Genomic DNA, 1,168 nt, shown 5'->3' with positions numbered 1-1,168 from the left:
TGACAGTACAATCGTCCCAACTGTCGAATCGGGTGATGCCACATCGAGTGTTTACATGGATACTCCACGCCCGAACCAAAAACACGGTAAGCGTAAAATTGATCGCTCATTCAATGAAACAGTAAAACGTTCGTGCTTCACATCATCTGACGATCCGGGTATGTTGCGCGTTGATAACGCTACCGATGAAACTGTCTCGACACCATCAGTTCTGCAGAATGCAACGAATTTGCGCAATTTGGTCCACGCTCCGGCCCGCAAACCGATTACGAAAAATGCTTCACGCGCTCAAGCCGGCAATTTGCACGCCAAAGCGGTACCGTTACCACAGGTCAGCAATTTACACAAGAAAATTGCTCCGTCAGTTCTACTGTCATCTAAACTGATGAAGAGCGTTCACATCTCACGCTTCTCTAACGACACCACCTGTGATGATATTTTGAATCATTTGCGCTTCATTGATTCCACATCTAACATTGTAAATGAAATTCAATGCAAAAGATTGACACGTGGGGGCCGGCCAATTTCAAGCTACAAATTCATAACGTTCAAACTGACCTTTCCTCGTCAATACTTTGAACGTATTGTTAACCCGTCGATATGGCCGAGTTCAATTAAGGCCTGTGAATTCGTGGACAAACCGAAACCTCTCTCGTCCATCAGTGCATCACATGCAAATTCAAACCGGCAGTCAAAAAACGGGATGCACCCAAATGGCCACATAAACAGAGTCAGAAACCATCCTCAGCCAATGTACGCCTATACACAGGCACTGACGACACCGAGTGTGAACCATTGGTTCAATCCATTTGCTCAGCGCCCAAGCCACTACCGCGCAGCAAACTCCGAGCAACAGCAAAACCGTTTCGCCCATCGCGTGGGCAACAGACGATTCCGTTAAACCCCAAGCTGCACACACCCGACGCGACACGCATCAGTGTCTATTACCAAAACATTCGCAGCTTGGGTAACAAACAGGATGAATTTTTCCACAAATGTGCTGCTTTCGGTTTTGACATAGTCATCTTGACTGAAACCTGGCTCAAACATAGCCACCGAAATGCCGAATTCTTCGATAGCACATACGACGTCTACCGCAAAGACAGATTATTTAGACGAGGTGGAGGTGTTCTCATTGCGCTCAACAATAAAGTCTTCTCTACTGAAG

The 1,168-nt window shown here is 46.6% G+C and overlaps 1 protein-coding gene across 1 annotated transcript; it reads left to right on the top strand.

Moving 5' to 3' along the window:
* On the top strand, nucleotides 1-623 carry LOC129572175 (uncharacterized; the record flags this gene model as incomplete). Its single annotated transcript, XM_055452112.1, is given in 1 exon segment — nucleotides 1-623. A coding segment is annotated over 1 exon segment (623 nt), but the record flags the coding sequence as incomplete, so codon positions are not given.
* Nucleotides 624-1,168: the final 545 nt, after the last annotated feature.

This window comes from Sitodiplosis mosellana, unplaced genomic scaffold (genome assembly GCF_009176505.1).
Source record: "Sitodiplosis mosellana isolate CC-2019 unplaced genomic scaffold, AAFC_SMos_1.0 Smas_scaffold_4344, whole genome shotgun sequence".
Classification (NCBI taxonomy): Eukaryota; Metazoa; Arthropoda; class Insecta; order Diptera; family Cecidomyiidae; genus Sitodiplosis; species Sitodiplosis mosellana.
The sequence above is the reverse complement of the archived record's forward strand: the minus strand, read 5'-3'. Positions and strand labels throughout refer to the sequence as shown.